Consider the following 20,617-nt stretch of genomic DNA (forward strand, 5'->3'; position numbering starts at 1 on the left):
GAGGAGGAGGAGGATGGTGATGACGATAAGGGAACAAAAGCAAAAAATATGTAATAAATTAATTAAACAACAAATGTTATATAATAATTTGAAATTTATTCAATATTTCACAATTTGAAAAACAAGTTACATGGTATAAAATTTCATCAAAAATTTAATTTGATATGTGATTTTAGTTCAATGCATAATGTTTCTCATCATTAACCACGAGTTTATATAAACGTTGGTCTTAGTATAACTGATATTGTATCTAAAACACTTAAAAGGGTGACTTAATTATGAGATCAAATGTTGGCAACTTGTGTAGACTCAATCATGACCAATAAAGGTACGGATTTCTTCCGATTCATCATTATTGAAATGATGTATTTCAGTGAATCAGACAATAATGGATAAGATTACTTGAGATTTCAAGGCGATGCAACTGATTTTTATGCTGCATTTCACTTTTATAAAAACGTGTTGGGTTGTTTATTAAAAAGGCAAGTATTCCTATAAAATTAATAAAATTTGCTTAACATCACGAGAAAATTGCTCATGGATTGGCTTAACAACATATTGCATTTAGGTTAGATGCTGTCGAATCTAATTTCTATGAAGTTTTCAATTGAACATATAATAGAAATATCAACCATATAAAAGGGTTTGGGCCAAACGATATCAGGGGAGCGTTCATCAACATTTTCGTCCGACAAGTTGTCAGATCTGTCATCTTTTCTTGATTTTGATTGGCTGAGAGGCAGTGTTACTATGGTAACTGTCGGATAAAACAGGACTTGTCAGATAAAACGTCCGACAAGTCCTTTCATGAAACGCTCCCCAGGAATTCTGTAATCTTGGTCGTCAATCGAATGCAGGAGTGCGACGAAAATCAAAACGTACGTCGCCAGCGACGTAATCTACACTTACAATTCATATTTCTAAAATAAAACGTTTTTTTACGTTAAATGATGTGATATGATGCACGAAATCTTCAAAGTATTTAGTATTGACTATGCCTCCATAAAATTCTGGGGCGACTTTATAATCTAGTCCGTATTCAATTTTAGTTTTCAAAATAACATAAAGGACGCGTATAATTCGAACGCGTATAAAGTTGATAAAAAGTGGATCAAGTTCATAAATATCGCGTTGTAGATATCGTAGGTATAAAATAGATTATGGTTCAGCGATATTCATAGTAAGTTAAAAAAAAAAACCAATGGCATGATATAGTTTCTCTATCTGATTGAAAAGATACATTGTATCAGGTAGAAAAAGCTGGAAAACACACATATATAGAACACAAACAAACATGCTTTCGGATCAGTTTGAATACTCAACGAAAGTTCATATAATAATTAAAAAAGTACTTTACATCTACGATTAGATACTGTTTTATATAAATAAATAGTATAAATATGAATTCATAAATACGTCAATACTATATACTCTCTTTCTTTCTCAAAGAACAAAAATACGTTTTAGGTTTTACCGATCGTTACAGTATCAGCGGAGATGTAATGCCAAAGCGTTCACTCAGAATTGTTTTAAACATCCTATCAGATGATTGGTTTGATATGAACTTTCTACAACTGCTGGATAGGTCAGGGGCCCGTCTTGCGATTGATCCCATCAATGGCAACTATGGAAAGCCAGCAAAGTCAATATATAAAATACATGTTTGTTTAAATTTTATTCTAGATACGAATGTATATCCATAAATTCATTGATTTCTTTTTGACAATTTGGTGTGTTCTCGTTTGTTTACAAAGGACATTTCACAAATTTCTAGTAGAAAAAATTATGACACTGATGGATTTCCATATAGAGTTACGATTGATTGGATCGATCGTAACTCTTTTTAAGACGGGGCCCAGATATCCTTATTTGTTTTTCACTCTTTGAACCAACAGTTAGTATATTCATAAGTTAAATAATAACTGCCAGTCGTGGTGACGATTTTAGGATGAGTTCATGCAGAATCTAATCAAATTACCACCCAAGTTGTCATTTTATGTATAAATAAATAATTTTTTTTTAAAATGTGCCAAAAGGTTCTGGAATAAATTGTGTAACTGATGAGAAATGATTACAAAAACAAGCATTTGTCCTTGGACAATAATAATTGTTCCGGGCTTAATTTCGTATAGGATTAGGGTTGCAATAGGATTTCAAAGTAGGTTTATTATTAAACCAAGGATTGAAGTTTGCCATTCGATTAGTGTGAGGACTTTAGAGCGGAACAATATTGTCGCCGGAGCTATAATGCCATGGAACCGCAATTTCAGCCCGATGTCAGGGCCCCGTCTTACAAAGAGTTGCGATTGATCCAATCAATCGCAACTATGGAAAGCCAGAATATAAAATGCATGTTTATTTAAAAAAAAATCTAGATATGAATGTATATCCATAAATATTCACTGATTTCTTGGTAAATTGGGGTGATCTCCTTTGTTAACACATAACATTTTGCAAATTTCCTGTAGAAAAAAAAATATGACACCGATGGATTTCCATACAGTTACGACTGATTGGATCAATCGTAACTCTTGATTTGTAAGACGGGGCCTATAGGTCTTTCTCCAAGCAATGTCAATTGTGTATATCTGTGTTGGTTATCTTCGGTGTGATTGTTTACCAGCTTAAAATTCATTATTTAACGCCCTTCTCCCCTCAATCAACCTGTCATTTTCGAAATAACAAAACCACTGGACAAACGAACGTTCGGTATATCGAATTTTCCGGACTAATGAACATTCGGTATAACGAACCTCCATATAATGAGCTGCTATAGCCAATTCCAACATCGTCGTCGTCATCGCAATCCTCGTCAGTTATTCGTGTAACCGCCGTCGTTCGGATTACATGATACACCCGTTGATAGAGTCTTCGTGAACATGGCGTTGCACATTCCGGCGTGTGTACGTTGTACGCGAATCGGCCGTCCTCGTAAGTTGAACGCTAGATACCATTTAAGCTGGTTTCGGACACCTCCTTTGCGATACCATTGGATCCACTGTGATTCGTAGCACCAGCCCGGCGACTCGTACCACGCACCCCGACTATCTGACGCATCGTACTAAAAGGAGAAAATGAAAAGAATGGGGGAATATTTTTCATGATACCTCAGTTCATATTCATTCACTCAATTTTTTTTTCACTCCCACTCATTCACTCAATAGTCTTGGTTCAATAATCATATTTTACTCCATATCTATTACATTATTCATCATTTTAATGCTTTGAAAAAAAAAATGGTAATAACTGAGAATGCTTGATAACCATCCGGCGAAGGTAATAGAATACTGCCCTCTAGTGTGTAGAGTTTGACATCGTCAATTGTTTACATTTCATTTTTGCCTTTTTTTTCTCCAGGTCGAGCGTTTAGGCTTTTTCTGTTTCATTTGCTTTTGCTCTCGAGTTCAAGCAACTGATACCGTTTCATCAACTAGTCATTTTGTGTATACAATTTAATAAAAACAGTAACTATTTGTGATTTTTAATGAATTTCAAATAACCTTTGTAATTCTGTATAATATAGTTTGAAATTAACTAATGGAAAGGCGGAATAAAATTAAAAGAAAACTTTGATCTGTGAAACTGAAAAACAGATTTGGCTGGTTTTGTCTCACAAGGCAATGCCCTAAAATTCATGGCCGTGAAAAGTGAAAACCTAAATTGTTTTTACTTAAAATTAAAAACAAATGACCAGAGGTGTGCACGAAATCTTTCAATTTCACAAAATGTAAAAACGCCTCAATGACAAGCTCGGTTGCTTCGCTCCCTCGCTTTCGAGTGTTTTTTTTTATTATGCGTCCTGCCCCCCCCCCCGGTAAAAATGTCTGCGTACGGCGGCGGGCCATGCTGAATATGACAAATATTATTTTAAAGCATATAATTTTCAGTGGAAATTCCTTCTCAAACTAGTCTTGACCCAAGTCACTTTGAACGGAATGCATTTTGTTTTTAAAATGTATTAAAAAAATATAAATTGCCTGAAATAAAACAATATCCTATATTCTATCGTTAATGTAGCATACTAGTAGTTATGAAATTATGGAACAGCTAAACTTGTTTGTATACCGTACAGTTGAAGATATTTATGGGGGTTATATAGATTTATTGCCTAAAAGTTAGACCGTTATTTAATCAATACAAGGGGTATGATCCTATTTAATATATAAAATAAGAGTACATTTTCTGTTGAACATTATTCAGTGGAAAAAAATATGCCCCAAATGATAAAATATATAGTGAAGAAAATTATGTTGATGATGATAATGATGATGATGCTGGTTCTGGTCAAAATAGCGAAAATTTACAGAAGATCTTATTTCAAAAACATTATTAAAAAATATAACCTACTGGTTCCGGGATCTGTGATGCTGGGATACCTCGGACGGAGCCGGCTTCGTCCATGTGGATATATCTATCGGCAGCTATCCCTTTAATCCTTGAATACCCGGGTCCTATTGAAAAGATGTATAACCTAGCTGAAAGGAAAACAAGAAGATTATGAAATAGACTGTTAATCATACGAACTATATATTATACTACATAGTGCCTTTTCTGTACGGGAAGTCCAGCCTGACTTAACACTAATATCAATACACAAGCATAAACAATATGAAAATGAAATAGAAATGACAGTGTGATGAAAATTCACCAAAGTCCGAAGAATTAAAAAGTTACGAATCTTCATTTTTAACCCGTAACGCCACATGTAAGTCAGGGGCCGCGGAACGGTTTCCAAAGGGGGGTGGCTGACCATGCTAAAAATCAATCATATGGTCATTTTTACGTTTTTGTACATGGCTTAAGAAAAAGTGGGGGGGGGGGGGGGCTGAAGCCCTCAACTCCCTGGTTCTGCGGCCCCTGCAAGTAGTCCCTTCATATCATTCAAAATAATATAAATTCCATACATTTAATATTTCCAATAAACACGAAAGTGAATCTTATTTTTGTCATAGAAATGTGTATATGGAATAATGTGTATTCTTGATTTATATTTGCTCTAAATACCAAATCAAAGGTGGAAAATGTGAGAACTTTCCTTGACTTCTGATTAATGAGTTCAAATGATTTCTGCCCTAAGGATGATGCAACGTTAACAATAACTATTGAATGAAAATAAAAGGGGCGAGGTCACACGTGATCCACAGATTAGTCTTTAATTGCTCTAGTTTGGGGCGTATAATGTTCATAACTCTTACTGTTTTGCACTTGTTCTGTAAATACAAAGCAAATGCAGTTGTCATCACGATTATTGGGCCCTTATCGATGCATATAAGCTGCAGTTTTTTGAGGGGGGATTCATAATATATGGATGGGCGTTATGGTTCCATTTTCTTTTTGTGAACTGTTAGTCAGGGGCCTGGGAATAATTTTCTACGAGGGGGTGCTCGTTTGGTATCCCCCCCCCAAAAAAAAGGTGGTTTTGGTCACAAAAAATTGACAAGCTAAAAAAAAGTTTTTACTTCCGTACGGAGGTGATTTTAGTCATCCCTCCCCCCCCCTAAAAGGGATATGTGACTATCGCCTATGAGTAAATTTAGTAAAGCGAATCATAGTGATATACATGATAGCATAAATCTTTAAAGGGATGGTCCAGGCTGAAAATATCTATATCTTAATACATAGAGTAGGAGATGTGACATCATCAGCCCACCAAATGAATATTCATGACGACTGTTTCACAAAATATTGCTAAACGTTGTTATTTGTTATCCGATTTTTATGAAATTTTCGGCATTTTACTCAGTGAATTCTACTCTATTTATTAAGCTATAAATATTTTCAGCCCGGACCATCCCTTTAAGGGTGCGTCAACACTCCCAGCATCCCCGCTTCCCAGGGCCATTATGGGGAGCAACGAGTCGCGTAGCGGCAGGTGCATTCTTTGGTCCGGAGGGGCGCTGTCTATCTTCACTCGTACTCCAAAATGATCCTTGACTCATTCACGCTGGTTTGCTATGCGCATTGTTTACTTATGATTAACAATACCGTATTGTCCTGGTGCGCATCGCTTAATGTCTTTTGTTTTCACTGACACGCTGGGCTCTCAAACTTCACATTTTTCCCCTTCAGATGTTCTGGTGTTTGGGGATTTCTGATAAAAAAAAAGATTCTGTGGAATGATGAAGCCCGATGTGGAAGACAATAGGTGAGAATGATGAAATATAATCCACTCGAGATAACAAAGAACTATTATCGCCTTTTCTCTTTGACTTTATTCCGCAGTTTGGCGATTTCTATGAAAGTAGAGGGGCCTAACAATGGGTGAAGTTAGAGACTATAAATTGAACGGATGAGCGCTAACACCTGCTTTGGGCGTGGTGGAATTATGAAAAACCAGTTCTAGGACATATGCATGATATTAGATGGTATATATATGTTTTTTCGACTGTGACTGGACAACAATTACTTGGCAATTTGACTGTTCTAAAGTTCATATATCCTATTCAAGGATGGAATATGATTAGGGTTAAAACCCTTGAAACATATCCAGGCATTACAGGACAGAGACAATTTATGAAGTTGAATAGAGATCAACCACTGTTGAATTTTAATACAGTATGTGAATTCCTTTGCCATAACCATGTTTACTTTTTAAAAGTGAAATAAATTTTCGGATGGTTTCAAACCTACCGCTATAGTTCCGAGTTCTCCTTAGCTCAAGACCCGTTTTGGAAGCAGTTGACAACTTTTTGTTAGTTTGAAGCTTTTGACTATTTGCGGTTAGTTTGAAGATTTGACTAGTTTTAAAATTGGACTAATTTGGTGAGTTTTAAGATTGGACTAGTTTTCATTAGATTGAAACGTGACTAGTTTCAGTTAGTCTGAAGATTTGACTAGTTTCCATTAGTTTGAAAATCTGACGATTTTCCATTAGTTTGAAATGTGACTATAGTTTCGGTTAATTTGAAGATTTGACTAGTTCAGATGGTGGTCATAAATTTTCATCATACATGTATATATTTTCCTGCTTTGGAATTCTTAATGCTGATTAATGACTTTTCACAAAACACGCCCAAAACAAAATTATAAAACACAATAGGTTAGATATAACGTAATTAATCAACATGCATGTTGTGAACAAATGAGAAACATTCAACGATCAAGGAAATTATGAATGGGCGTGTCCACGAGTCCGAGGATAAGCAAGGCCGAGAATTTTTCCCACGAGGCCGAGTGCCCACGGGTCGATTTTCCTCATAGTGTATGATGTTTGTCTGCGTCAGTGAAAATCATATTCTCCAATGATTGATTGATTGATTGATTGCATTTATTCTTTTTCATTCCAAAATTTAACAAAAGTTACAATGTAAAGCATAACACAAAAATAGCATATACAGAAATGAAAAAAGGGAACCCACTGGAAAGCAAAGCTTGTTAGTATGGGTTCTCTGCAATAAATAGTTAATTAAAGTATATCTTTGATCAATGAAGACTGAATTACAATATTCTTGGTTATAATGTAGTTAGGCGTCATGATAAAAGAAAACATGCAGAATATGAGAAAAAGAAATCGGCCTCGTAGACCCTTGGCTTCGCGAACCCTCCTCCTTGTGGACCCTTGACCTCGTGGGAGGACCCCATTTAAAAAAAGGTGTGGATAACCTGTATTTTGTTCCTCAAAACTTCAAAATGTATAGACATGATAGATGTTGATCATTGCAATTTTATTCAAGTGATGGTCCAGACTGGAGATATTTATATCTCAATCAAAAAGAGTAAAATTCACAAAGCAAAATGCTGAAAATTTGATCAAAATCGGATAACAAATAACGAAGTTATTGAATTTTAAAGATTTGCATTATTCCGGACAGGTGAAACAGTCCGAGGCATGTCTTCATGAATATTCATTAGATGGTCTGATGATGTCATGTCCCCACTTATTCTTTTGTATTTTATGATATGAAATTAGGTTTGTTCAAATATTGTTTCTACCAAGAACTAAAACAATTGGATGGACAACTGATGAAGTGCATTAGTTATTTATTGCCGCAACTTATTTCATCATGATGGAGATACATCATATACGCATGCATGACAAAATGATACAATGTTGATTTCATGAAATAACATAAGAGGAAAGTGGGGATATGACATCACCAGCCCACCTGATGAATATTCAGGACGATGTGAATATAACTGTTTTCACAAAATAGTGATGAAATTTAAAAGTCAATAACTTCGTTATTTGTTATCCGATTTTGATGAAATTTTGAGCATTTTGCTTTGTGAATTTTTACTCTATTTATTTTTAATATTTTCAGCCTGGACCACCCCTTTAATCGTTTCAAGAAATAAGGAAGGGGCTGCAGTCTGCCCCCTGCACCACTTTGATGTTCTTTTTACAAATTTCGTTATACCGCCTTTCCTCTGACACGCAGAAGCCACTGAATCACGTCTTCGGGCGCGGTCTTGCGCTTGTATATTATCATGAGAAAAATCCTTCCCAACCGGTGTGTTGGCTCAGTTGGTAGAGCGTCCGTCTCACAACCGAGAGGGTGGGGTTCAAACCCCGGCCGCGATCAGACCAAAAGACGTTAAAAGATGGGAGTTGCTTCTACCCTGCTTGGCGTTCAACGAGTAAAGGGATGGTCTGGGCTGAAAATATTTATATCTTATTATTACATAGAGTAGAATTCACTGAGCAAAATGTCGAAACTTTCATCGAAATCAGATAATAAAGTTTAAAGTTTAGCAATATTTTGTGAAAACGGTCATTAGGTGGGGTGATGATGTCACATCCCCACTTTCCGTTTTATTATGTTTTACATTAAATGTTTTTTTTCATTATTTCATACTTGTGTGAATAATATGTCTCCATTATAATGAAATAAATTGCAGCAATAAATATCTAATGCACTAAATCACTTGTCAATCCAATTTTTCTAGTTATTGGAGGAAAAAAATTGAATAAACCTAATTTCATATAATAAAATACAAAAGAACAAGTGGGGATGTGAGTGACATAAGCCCACCTAATGAATGTTCATGACTTTTCACAAAATATTGCTAAACATCAAAATTCAATAATAATTTTGTGATTTGTTATCCGATTTTGATGAAATTTTCGGCATTTTGTTCAGTGAATTCTACTCTATTTATTAAGCTATAAATACTTTCAGCCCGGACCATCCCTTTAAAGGGATAGAGCCTCGTCGATCTGGCGCTGCACAGCGGCTGCCGGGCCCACGATCAATTGGGTAAAGCAAGTATTTCATTTCATGTGTATTTCGAACTATAAAATATGGAGTTTCATCTTTATTCCTGCTCTTATGCTTATCTTGCTTATAAGAATATAATTATTTCAACAATTGTAATCAAGCTACGATTCCAGTCAATCTGTGGGGGTAAGAATGCACCAAGTCTGTGTATTTCCATCGAGCCTTGAGGCATCTATACATCATTTGGAAACGAAATGCACTAGATTGCAGATGGGGGCGGGGGCTTGGGAGCTTTGCCTCGAAGTACCAAAACCGAGAGAATAAAAATAGAATCTAGGAGAAAAGAAATAAAAGGAAAGGGGCTAGGCAGGTGTTATTGTTGGTTGAACATTATGTTAAAATCTATCACAACATTTGATTTTTTTTATTAAAAGGGCACAATTTTCCGCTCATTCGCAACTTTTTTTTCAAATAGAAATTTACCCACATACACTTGTTGTGTATGTGTTGCCAATTTTTTTTGGCTAATTACGCCACTGCAATGTCTCTATTATACTTAAAGACGTGTGCGTGCAAAAGGCATTTATCTATTTCATACTCTATTTAAAAAACTTTTTTGGATGAAATTTGTATTTTTCCCTCTAAAAAGTAATTTTGTTTCAAAGTTGAAAACAATGTGGTGGGGTTATGCAATGGGTCATCAATACATGGCACCGCCACGATGTCTGACTCATTCATTATTGGCCTGGTGGTGGTGGCTCAACTTGCCTCTATGCTCAACTTACCCCGCCTTCCCCTACATATCCTGGTTAACAGCTTTGATTAAAATTCATTCCATTTTCTCTCGTTATCGAACGCATCCTTAAATCACAACCAAAGGCGACAGTGCGCAGCTATGATAAAAACACACGTTGCGTCCTCGTTTGTTTAAATAAAAACAAAACTGTGACAATATTTTCGTTCTTCTGTTTGGTTGCTCCCCCATCAATCTATATTATTTACCCATTTGGGGTATTGTATGCGGGGCGTGTGCACCAACCAATATGGGCGGAAACCTAATTAATTAGCAAATAACAATAGCCAGTCCATCACGCGCGGTTTGGAGGTACATTTCATATTCTTTTGTTGGTGTATAGTATAGAGAGTGGAAAAATGCCAGCGATTTTTATATTCTTTTCACAAACCTCTGTCCTATTTACACTACAAGGTGACCCAACAAAATCCCAAACACGATTTGCTTGTAAACATGAAATAACGATATTTATTTTATTGTCTTTATAAATTAAACCATATTGGAAATTAAAGAATTAGCAGTAGGCAACAAACGTCAAAGCGATACAACACAAATTCACATTCAATGATAATCATTTTCCTTCGTACAATATAAAAACGCTGTTTAAAGGTCAAGTCCACCCCAGGAAAATGCTGACTTGAATAAATAGAGAAAAATCAAACTAGCATATAGTGCTGACAATTTCAGCAAAATCGGATGTAGAATAAGAAAGTTATGACATTTTAAAGTTTCGCTTATTTTTCACAAAACAGTGATATGCACAACTAGGTGAGTCAGTCGATGATGTCAATCACTCACTATTTTCGTTTTTTGAATTATACAATATTTCATTTTTTTAATAGATTTGACATTAAGGACCAACTTGACCGAACCATATAGTATTAAACAATGCTAATTCCACATGTTCAGGGAGGAATATCACTTGAAAATGAGGAGAAAATTAGAATATTTCATATTTCATAATAATAAAACACAAAAGAAATAGTGAGTGGATGACGTCATAGTCTCCTCATTTGCATACCAGCCAGGGTGTGCATACAACTGTTTTGTAAAATTAAGCGAAAATTTAAAATGTCATAACTTTCTTATTTCACATCCGATTTTAATGAAATTTTTAGTGTTATGCTTGTTGCATTTTTCTCTTTTTATTCAAATCAATCGATGGACTTGTCCTTTAAAATTTTAAGCACGTTGTTTAAGCCCGTCACCCTAACAATTCTTCTTAAAATTTTTAAACATTTAAAAAAAACTTTTGAACAGGTTGTTTGAAGATTTTAAACTATTTTAAAAAGTCTATATAAACAATTGTTTAAAGCTTAAGCAACTTTTTGTTAGAGTGACGGGCTTAAACAACTTGCTATTTTTTGTTTACTGTGTATTGACGATGACTCTCTTATAAAAATGGGGTTTACAATATAGTGTGTGGATGTTATCAGGTGAAAATGAACCAAAAGGAGACTTTCATAAAACATAAATCGCATAGGCATAATTATGCTGATGTTTTCATCAAATGCGGATGTAAACAAAGAAAGTCATTACATTTCAGCGTTTCTTATCTTCACAGCACTTTACTCACAGTATGGATGATATTCTCAGAAGTGTGGCAATGATAAGTAATGACAGTTTCACTATATTTTCTTTTGGACTTTATCATTCATGCTTGCTTCATTAGTGAAACGTGGAAAGGAAAGAAAGAACTAAACGGTGCATAACACAAAATGCTTGCGGTTAGCAGGTTAGGTTTTTGAGGTTCATGAAAAAAGGTTTTTGTAAAAAAAAAAATTGAAAAAAGTTCTGGACCTAGGTTTACTGGATTTCTATTTTTAGAGGCATTTTTTATATCTAGTTGTTTAGTAAAACAAAAGCATTTTTAACAAGGGGTTCTCAGTTAAGTCAGTTTACGGTATATTATGTATATTACTACATTTTTCTTGCATCAATTCGTTAGGAAAAGTTTGATATTAAACCTCTATTCTAACTTCCTGTCATGGTTCGCTTGATAATCTAACGATACGATACCTTGATGAATTCCGAAACAAATATTGGACTATAGAAAATAATATAGGAGCCAAAATTAGTTGGCATGGCCACTTCCCCCCTCCCACCGGTTTGGAGAGTGTATTTTCCGAATGTCGACCCTGCCTGAGTTCAGTTAAACTAAATTCAATTCGGTTTGTTATGAAAAGACATCGTAAATAAAGTCCGAAGTCAGACGCATACAAAGTTAACAGAAAAAAGGGGAAAATACATGAAATTATACCTACGAATTAACAAAATATAATCAAATAAGAACATGAGATTCATACACATTACAGAAATATCATTAAATGGGATAATGCTTTATGAATAAAGAGAAAATAGAATGGCAGGAAAAAAACAACAAAAACATTGGGATATGTTGATTGATTTAATTGTAAATTGAGGGAAATATAAATTATTGTAAATTATGAAAAAAGGAGGTAAAAGGTGAAGGGAAGAAAACAATTATTCTTTTACACACAAACTATATAAAAAAAATGAACAAGGTTTGACATGGAGTTCAATGGCATATACAGAGGCACATACAGTTTGTAATGTAACTGATTTTTGAAGCTACAATTTCCTCATATATTTCTTCTACCCCCCCCCCCCCCCACCCTACCATTCGAAAAGTGCTTCTCATTATAAGCCCCTGTTACAAGCCTACATGTATTTCACCTTGCTTATTGAGCGATCTGTCATGTCTGTATCGGAGGAGGAGGGGGTGGTAATTTTTTAATGTTAAAGATGCACAATGACTCGTGCGTACCTATGACACATAATGTCCGTCTTAATCTTTCTTATGAAATGATCGAACAACTGCATGATTGGGCAGAAGGGCAAAAAAATCTTCCCAAAATGACTAAATACATGTAACATACATAGTACACACAACACGCGCCAAACTCAATGAACAATCTTAAACAGCCACGCGCGGCCACCTGTCAATCTGTTATAACTACTATCATGACTATTCTCTCTATTCACAATTTTTCCGTTTGATCAAACATGATCCGATCATGCGGATACAAAGAAGAAAAAAACAGATTGAAACTTAGATCTGATCAAATAGAAACGCTGCAATTACGATTATGGTTGCTATAAATAGACTTTAAAAATTCGAATTGGCATGCTTGGGAGATGGAAAAGAAGACGAATAGACAGCGCTGCCCCCGTCCTCACCCCCCCCCCCTCCCCCATCTCACACCATAGGGCTGGCCCGATGGGCCGGGTTGAAAGACTCGTACATGATATATGTGCATAATCAGACAAGTCATTAACAATAATAATGGTAAAATAAAAATAAAGTGTGCTTATATTGCGTGTATTTATAATAACATCCTCTTTAGCAGTAACCTAATGGGCAAAAAAAAGACGTGGCGTGTCGGACAAAATAAAGTGTGACATTTTTTTATGAAAGAATCACTTTATGATAGATTTTGACAACATAAAAATACTCCGAAAATAATATCTTATTTCACCCTTCTCTCATTTCTTTTTTTTTCCTTGTTTGTGATTTTTATAGGGGGGGTGGTTCACGGGGTGGAATATGAGTTCTGGAAAGAAATGTCTTCAAAATGATCTTAAATGAATAATTCCATAAATGTCGGGTAAGTTGTTCAAAATTAAGCACAGCGCTAGTCAGCAGACAGAGAACACGAGTTTAGAAGAACTAGTTGGATTGAATATAAAGCTTTGCAATAACCAGGAAAGGTTTATGGTTGTAATATTATAATACATATCAAACAATCCTATCCCGTAATCAATTAAAACCTTTTAATCTTTTTACCAATGTAAAATAATATAAGAGGCCAGTGTAATTCTCGTAATATAGGCGCTATATTTTCTCTATATATTATATCAAACGAAATCTCCTTTCACTATCCCAACTGTAAACACCATAGAAAAATTCTTCAACACTTCAAGTGGCCTTAACGCCCTAACACCACATGGGGTGCCATGGATTCCCCAAAATTTTCACAAATAAGAAATAAAGGAGAAAAGGAAAGGAAAACGTAAAATATAAAATATTTTTTCTAAATATGTCAACATCTATCACAAAAGTAAGTTTTTGTCTTAAAATGTAATGTAGGAATGTGAAAGATTTACTAGCGGGCTTCGCTCGGTCGCGGCTTTTTTTTCTTCATAGGAATTTTGCCCCATACGCCATGTCTGCCCCTTAACAATTATTTATGAAATATCATATAATATGAAATATTCAAATATACATGAAATATAATAAAATATAAACGAATTTAAAAAAGGACCCATGGCATTCAAAGTGGACATTCTTACCCATATTAGTAAATATAAATTCTTTACGTATGTGCAGCACGTCGTTTTAAAACCTACATTACTTGAACACGTTGAAAATATCCCGAATGATTGATATTCGCTTGCTACTTCTGAAAGTTTAAGGTATTTATGGGAAGAAACGGGTTCGATTTGAATAAACTGACGTCACTGTGGATGGCAATTTCTTGATGTATTCTTCATATAGACACCTGGCTCTTTCTCATTCTTACGTCACGGCATCGTGAAGGCAGGTGGGTATATGAAACTCACAAATCAATCAGCAATTTTACTTTTTTTTATTAATCCTAATACGCTTCTCTATACCTCTACTCCGTGTGTCCGCTTTCTTTTGTCCCCGTGTCCCTCGTTATTACGGTAAATTGCCAATTCGTCCACCAACCACATGGTGAACCTTCATTTAGTCTAATGCCATTCCGTCCATCAACATTTCGTCTAACAACCATTCGGTCCAATAACCGTTTGGTCCAATCATCACTTCGTCTAATCACCATTTTGTCTATGACCATTTCGTATAATAACCAGTTGGTCTAATTCTTTTCATTCATTTTGCACAATTAACACTTAAGATTAAATTAATGGTATATGGACTAAATGGCTATTGGACCAACTGGTTATTAGACGGAATGGCATTAGACTAAATGAAAGTAGACCATTTGGTGAGTAGACGAACTGATGATAGACGAAATGGTAGTAGACGAGTTGGCAATTGGACGAATTGGCATGAGACGAATTGGAAATAAACCTACCACTCTCCACCTCTTTTAGTTTTCCACTCTCAAACTTTCTCTATTACCCTATACCCCCCCCTGCTTGGACCCCCCCCCTCACTCTATCTCTATATATCTCAATTTCTGTTTGAGAGATTCTTGGGAAAAGGGCAGATAGCAATCAATGATTTGATTTCTTATATTCTTTTAATCATTTTATTTTAGTAAATTTATGATCTACAAATTGATTTATTTCAGAAGAAATACTGAGTGCCCCCCCCCCCGGGGGGCCGCGTTTTGCTTTTTATCATGTCATTCTTTTGCCCTTTTCCAGCCACGCCCAAAGTATATCACCTAGTAGGAGCACTGAATTGAAGTTAACCTTTTTGGCATGATATGATCAGATATTTAATCAAATTTGGCAAAATGTTTGAAAAGAGCGACTTTTTTATGTTCAGTCATTCAAATGAATTCGGCTAGCTAGGTAAATATGTGAATTAACCCATTATTTTCTGAAGGAGTTATTTCTACCATGAAAATGATATACTTACTCACGAGCAAAGCGAGCGAGTAAAAAAGTTATAATAGCGCACATTGGGATATGTTATTTCTATAGACATAGACGCCGTCATATACATACATATTTCGTCGTCATCATCATCATTTGGTAATAAGATTTGGTAGTGATTTTTTAAACCCGACTTTACCTGAGCAAGAAACAAGAGGGCCGAGGCTTAAGGTCCTATCCGCGGGACTTGGTAATGAGGATTAATGCCTTACCAAAGGGAACTAGCGCACCGAGGGGGAATCGAACCCGGGTCACCGGAATCTACCGACTGAGCTATCGCGCCTCCTCCTCCTCCTCACCATCATAATAATAATAATAATAATTGTTATCATTATCGTCATCATCATCATCAGTAGTAGTAGTAGTAGCAGTAGTAGTAGTAGTAGTATTGTCTAGTGTGACTATAATTATTACATGGCCAACGACATTTTAGACGAGGGTCGCGACTTTATCAGCTTATGGTTGTCTCCACCACCCCCCCCCCCCCGGCCCCCACCGGACAGACCCCCTGAATTGAATCAACGCTTCTAGCCACTGCATAAAATATAAGCGTGCTAGGAAGAATCAATGAGCCTATTATAAATTGATAGTTTGAGTATAAACAAGGCCTATTCATTGTATTACTGTAACTTAATAACATAAAATGATCAATTTTTTTGTACGTCCGACCCCCATTTTTCTTAAGTTTTACTTCACTTCATTGACTGACCAAGTCATGGTCCTTTGAGAACATTAGCGACTGTCAAACGAACAAAAAATCAGAAGAACATTTTCATGAAGGGCCCACATATAGGGGGTCGGGCGTACATATTTTTATGTTATTGTCCATTGGTAAACTAGGGATGGGGTATATCATTTTTCACTTTCGGGGAGGGTGTTATATGATATATGCATCCATAACTTAAAGAATAGAATATTAATCACATCTTTGATATGAAAAAAAGGTTCTGTATTTGTCTTGTTATCTGGGTAGCGTTTCATGTAAAGATTTGTCAGTAATTTTCACCGAATTGTTTGCTCCTGGCCAATCGTGACCCCATCTTACAAAGAGATAAGATTGATCCAATCAATCTCAACTGTATGGAAATCCATTCATACCATACTTTTTTCTACAAGAAATTTACGCAATCTCCTTAGCAAACAAAAAAAATCACACTGCAATTTTCAAGAGAATGATGAATATCTCGAAAACCTTCTGAACTAATTTGCATGTTAGATGTTGCTGGCCATCCATAGTTGTTGTTGATTGATGGTAGATTTTTTTATAATAAATAATGGTATTTTATTCAAAGACTATTCGCAGCAAGAGCTGAACTGTACAGAACTTTTACATAAAAACAACATAAAACATCACAGTATCAAAATAGGATTATAAGATTACACAAAGCATGAAAAAATATATCATTAAAACTTTGGGGGTTAATATGAATCAACAGAATATTTTCAAATATAGGTAATTGCAGAAGTTTATACGAGAAAGCGGATTGGAATGATTTTTGATGTACTCTTCTCCACCCAAGTTTAAATCCACTTTGAAGATATATTTATTCAAAAAGACTTTTTAAATGAGTTAGTGCCACATTAATTTCCAGCAAATTCCTCATCTTTTCTTTACCCTTTCTGTCTCCTTCAAAAGCGCACAGGGACGCATTTGGCAGTGATATGCGCTAAATAAGCATGTTGGTAGTATTATTATTATTATATTACGTGAATTGGATTGGATAAATTTGACTTGAGGATATCGAGATTTTGAATTAGTGACGTAAAACAGAGTATAAAGGGATATTGAAGTGGCTAACAATGGGTAAATAATTAGAATAAAGTTTTATATTTGTCACTGAGTGAGAATCACTGATAAAATTTCGCATTAAATGCAAAGTTGCTCATTAAACGCTCCCGAAATCATTCCCCCCCTATATCTAAAGAAATTATTCCTACTTATACCACACACGCATAATTTATACATGTTAAAAGCAAGTATTTTCGAGCAAAAACATGATGCAATTTAGTATAGGCCCGTGTGTGTTAAAAAAAATTAAACCAAAGTCAACATCGTCAATACAAATCAAAATAAAATAATGACAGACAGCTCATAATTGAATCTCCCGTGATTCACTCCTAATGTGTCATCCAGGGACGATTTAGTTGAAGCTGTTTGTAGTTGTTGTTGTTGTTGTGTGAGTTTAATCTATTCATCTAAGTACACTTAACAGCGTGAATAAGTATGGCATCATCATGGTCATGCGTACAATGTACGGTCATGTATTAACCAAATCAAATCAATTTCACTACAATGGAATGCAGATTCCTGAATGACGGACTGACTCACGCCCTGCGCCGTCAAGCCTTTTAAAAAGCATCGTTACCATGACAACCATACACAAGGAAAATCACCTGGATTACGCTTGATAGGGATGGGACCCGTACAGGGTGTCCCATAAAATTCTGAGATCGTACGCTATTTTTTTCTCTCTTCCGGGGAGGGTCGGAGCGGGCGGGGTGGATGGGGGGGGGGGGAAGGGGGCAGTATTTTATTTTTCATTAAGATGTGGACTTGTGGTATCAATGAGTTTATTTTGTCAATTACCAAAGTGTGGGGTGGAGTGTCCATGCAGTCGCAGCGAGAGAGATGGATCAGCCTTTATTATTTTTTTTTAATTATTTATTGTACCTAAATGAGAAAATTGCAGATTTATTCTCACATGGTTCCTTAGATTCATATGTTAACCGAAGTTTAGTATCTTTAGTTTAATATTATTCATTTCTAGAGACATTTTTGCAGTATCTTGTAATCGCCTGATATTGCTTTGCAGTCACAAGTAGCCTTGGTTGGATGGTATTCAAGTTCACGAAATAGCTAGATTCCTTTACAGAAATATACAAATTATTATAGTACTGTCGACAAAAGTGATAATGGTGAGAATGGTTGTGATGATGGTGATGATGATGGTGATGATCATGATGGTGATGATGATGGTGATGATGATGATGGTGATGATGATGATGATGATGATGATAATGAGATGTTTGTGGTGATGATAAGATGATGATGATGACGATAAGATGATGATGATGATGATGACGATGAGATGATGATGGGATGATGGTGATGATGGTGATGGTGGCGGTGGTGGCGATGATGATGATGACGATGATGGTGATGATGATGATAGTGGGGATGATAATGGTGGTGATGATGCCGTGATGTATGTCCCACCATGGACCTACTACGGCAGCGTTTCAGAAAACGCGTAAAGAGTATAATTTTTCGTCACCATGGAGGCGAGGAAATGCGAAAAATTTGAAAAGGGCACGAAATTCAGCGATATGGAGAATCTGTAGGAAGATTCGCGGAAAAAGGAATTTCGAGATGTCTCCAAACACCATGCAAGACATAAACACGATAAAAGCCATGTTTAGGCTCTCCACATCTGAAATGTTATGTGGGCTTTTCTGTTTACAATTATTCCATACTTCAATCCTAGTTTAGGTTGCTTTCGGCATTTCTATGAGTTCAATTCCGCGGATGTGCAGAGCCCATTGGGACATACACACCACGCCCCGATTGTGACAATTAGTGATGACGATGGTGATGATGATGATATTGTCGATGATGAGGATGATGATGAGGATGATAGTGATGATGATGATGATAGTGATGATGATGATGATGATGATAGTGATGGTGGTAATGGTGATGGTGGTAGCGATAATGGAGATGATGATATTGATGATGACGATGGTGATGATGATGGTGATGATATTGATGATGCTGATGATGACGATGATGATGATGAGGAGGAGGAGGATGATGATTGTGAAGGTGTTGGAGACGTTGCCTATCAGATAGGGTACTGCTGGGAGGCCTACTCTACAGTAAATAATTTGCCTTCTTGTATCGAACTCAATGCACATTGATAATGCAAGCTTGACTAAAAGGGAAATGAAATCGAAAGTGAAATGATGCGAAATACATTGTTATTAACAATAGGATTGCATTCATTGAGAATCACAGTGTGAATGGGCCTAGTCTTTGCGTCTGGCTAAACAGACGTATACCCAAACATTATATAATATGGCTCGAACACAACTCATTGACGCAAACGTCAAACTAAAAATGTGAATTGAAGAAAAGGACATCACTTACTGTTTACATCACTGCCATCCCAGGTTGTTGTAACAAGGCCGGTTTGATCAACCCTGATGTAACCATGATTAACATTAAGTACTTGACAACCTTCAGACTCCACTCCTCTTCTAGTCCGACTTCGAGATGTGCCATTGCTCTCTGGCGCCAAGTCGCTAATGTTCACGCGACATCTCGTGTTGCGTAAAAAGTTGCTGATATTTAAATGGCTTGATCTGTTTCTAAGCAACCTACGATTGTCCAAGTTGTAAGGCACGCTGTTTGTTCTATTAACATGAATATCGTCTTCCAGGTACGTCGACGACGCGGATGACCATGACGACGACCACCGCAACGGCGATTCTGATGACGAATTGGCACCACCCGAACTGTTTGAGTCATTGATTGTTGATAATGAAGGCGATGATAAATTTAATCCCTGATAAGTTGTGATTGAAATAATAGAAATGTTAGCACTGGTTTGTTCATCTGTTCCCAACCGCCGTCTGAACCGCAGAGCTGTCCGACTTCTTTTCCTCCTACTTCTTTGAAGATAAGTCTGGACGCCCTTTCTCTGCGCAATGCGTGATTCGATGAGAGACAGCAAGTTCGTCTTCCTGTTCATTTCAGATAATAACGTCCGTTTTTCACTCCCATCAGATTATGAGTTGATTTGTTCAGTGTTCGAGTCGGTAGCTCATCCATGACATGACTATCGTCCTTGTTCACTGACCATGATGTCGTTACAATCCCCAAGGAATTACCTTCTTCAATGGCACTACGATCTCCAATCGATTGGCCCAGGCCTTTCGCAACTAGGTCATCTTGCATTGTAAAGACCCTTCCCAAAATCTCCGGAGATGTGTTCCAATCGTTCGTTTTATCTGTTGTCCGAGGTGTCTCGTCAAGAGTTCTGTAGTTGCGGCTATA

At 36.2% G+C, this 20,617-nt stretch overlaps 1 protein-coding gene across 2 annotated transcripts; it reads right to left on the bottom strand.

Annotated features, from left to right (window-relative positions):
• Positions 1–2,364: 2,364 nt before the first annotated feature.
• LOC121413828 lies at positions 2,365–20,446 on the bottom strand. 2 transcript variants are annotated; one of them, XR_005969780.1, is made up of 3 exons: positions 19,709–19,796; positions 4,348–4,471; positions 2,365–3,061 (listed from the first exon to the last, which is right to left on the bottom strand). XR_005969780.1 is itself a non-coding variant. In XM_041606795.1 (3 exons), exons 1-3 carry the CDS (start codon positions 20,310–20,312, stop codon positions 2,813–2,815), a joined length of 981 nt encoding a protein of 326 aa, XP_041462729.1. In that variant the 5' UTR covers positions 20,313–20,446; the 3' UTR covers positions 2,365–2,812. The 2 variants fall into 2 exon arrangements, 1 of the variants encoding a protein (XP_041462729.1); XM_041606795.1 differs by having other exon boundaries at positions 4,348–4,475; positions 19,709–20,446.
• Positions 20,447–20,617: the final 171 nt, after the last annotated feature.

This window comes from Lytechinus variegatus, chromosome 1 (genome assembly GCF_018143015.1).
Source record: "Lytechinus variegatus isolate NC3 chromosome 1, Lvar_3.0, whole genome shotgun sequence".
In the NCBI taxonomy this organism is placed as follows: domain Eukaryota; kingdom Metazoa; phylum Echinodermata; class Echinoidea; order Temnopleuroida; family Toxopneustidae; genus Lytechinus; species Lytechinus variegatus.

Coding starts and splice junctions, on each gene's coding strand:
- LOC121413828 (XM_041606795.1), bottom strand. CDS start 20,312: ATGAACAGGAAGACGAACTTGCTGTCTCTCATCGAATCACGCATTGCG. Junction 4,476..19,708: donor GGATGGCAGTGATGTAAACA/GTAAGTGATGTC, acceptor TTTTCCTTTCAG/CTAGGTTATACATCTTTTCA. Junction 3,062..4,347: donor CATCACAGATCCCGGAACCA/GTAGGTTATATT, acceptor TTCTCCTTTTAG/TACGATGCGTCAGATAGTCG.